This window comes from Selaginella moellendorffii, unplaced genomic scaffold, assembly GCF_000143415.4.
Source record: "Selaginella moellendorffii unplaced genomic scaffold, v1.0 SELMOscaffold_68, whole genome shotgun sequence".
Lineage (NCBI taxonomy): Eukaryota > Viridiplantae > Streptophyta > Lycopodiopsida > Selaginellales > Selaginellaceae > Selaginella > Selaginella moellendorffii.
This window is the reverse complement of record NW_003314329.1, coordinates 747,431-748,576: the sequence shown is the minus strand read 5'-3', so window position 1 is coordinate 748,576 and position 1,146 is coordinate 747,431. Positions and strand designations below refer to the sequence as shown.

The 1,146-nt window shown below is 56.0% G+C and overlaps 1 protein-coding gene across 1 annotated transcript in view; it reads left to right on the top strand.

Annotated features, from left to right (window-relative positions):
• The first annotated feature begins 338 nt into the window (after positions 1-338).
• Positions 339-1,146, top strand: part of LOC112340632 (pentatricopeptide repeat-containing protein At4g02750-like) — a 66,147-nt gene continuing 65,339 nt past the window's right edge. The window contains exon 1 of the mRNA XM_024659442.1: positions 339-1,106. Coding sequence (XP_024515210.1) covers positions 339-1,106 — 768 coding nt within the window. The remainder of the gene's footprint in view (positions 1,107-1,146) is intronic.

Below are 1,146 nucleotides of genomic sequence, written 5' to 3'. Positions count from 1 at the left end.
GTTGCGAGCTCCCACCCGATGCGCAATCCATCGCCCAGGTCCTCAAATCCTGCGCCGCCGCGCGTGACATTGCCAAGGGCAGAGACATCTATGCTCACATTCTTCGCTCCCCAGATCACTCCCAGAATCGCTACCTCGCCAATCTCCTCATCGATCTCTACTCCAAGTGCTGGAGCCTGGGCGAAGCGAGGGCGGTGTTTGATCGCATCGAGCAGCCCAATCGATTCTCCTGGAACGTGATCGTCTCCGCGTATGCCCAGAGGGGGCATTTGTTGGAAGCCAAGGCCTTGCTGGATCGATCGCCCCAACCGCCAAGCGTCGTCGCCTCCACCGCGGTGATGGTGGCGTTCGCGCTAAACGGGCATCTCGACGAGGCCAGATCACTGTTCGCCGCGATCGATTCGCGGGACTGCGTGTGCTGGAACGCCATGATCCAGGCGCTCGTCCTCAATGGCGAGAATTCCTGGGCGAAAGAGGCATTCAATCGGATGCCCTGCCGCGATAGCTTCGCGTGGACGACGATCATCGCCATGTACGCACAGGCCGAGGAACCCGATCGATCCAAGGCCATGTTTGATTCGATGGAGAGCCCGGACGTGGTGTCGTGGAACGCGATGCTCGCCGCTTACGCCCAGAATGGATTGATTGCCCAATCAGACGAGCTGCTGCTGCGATTCCCCCATTGGAACCTCGTCACCTGGAGCATCATGATCCAGGCGCTCGCCCAAGCGGGGCAAATGGATCGCGCTGAGAAGTTCTTCCAGACACTTCCCAGGAAAGATCCAATGTGCTCGACGGTCATGATCTCTGGCTATGGTATCTCTGGCGATATCCAAAGAGCCAAGAGAATCTATGATCAAACTTTCGAGCCAAATGTTGTCACCTCAACCGCGATGCTTACAGCACTTGCCGCGAATGGGTATCTAGAACAGGCGGAGCTTCTGTTCGAGTCAATCCTCGACAAAAACGTGGTGACGTGGACGGCTATGGTCGCAGCTTACGCTCTAAATGGGAGGCCGTGTGAAGCCTTTTGTGCGTTTGAATTGGTACCACAGAAGCACGTTGTATCATTGGCATACTGTCCTTGCGGCATATGCCCAAGTTGGGTATATTCAAGAATCGAAAAAGTCTTTTGGAAAGATGCCA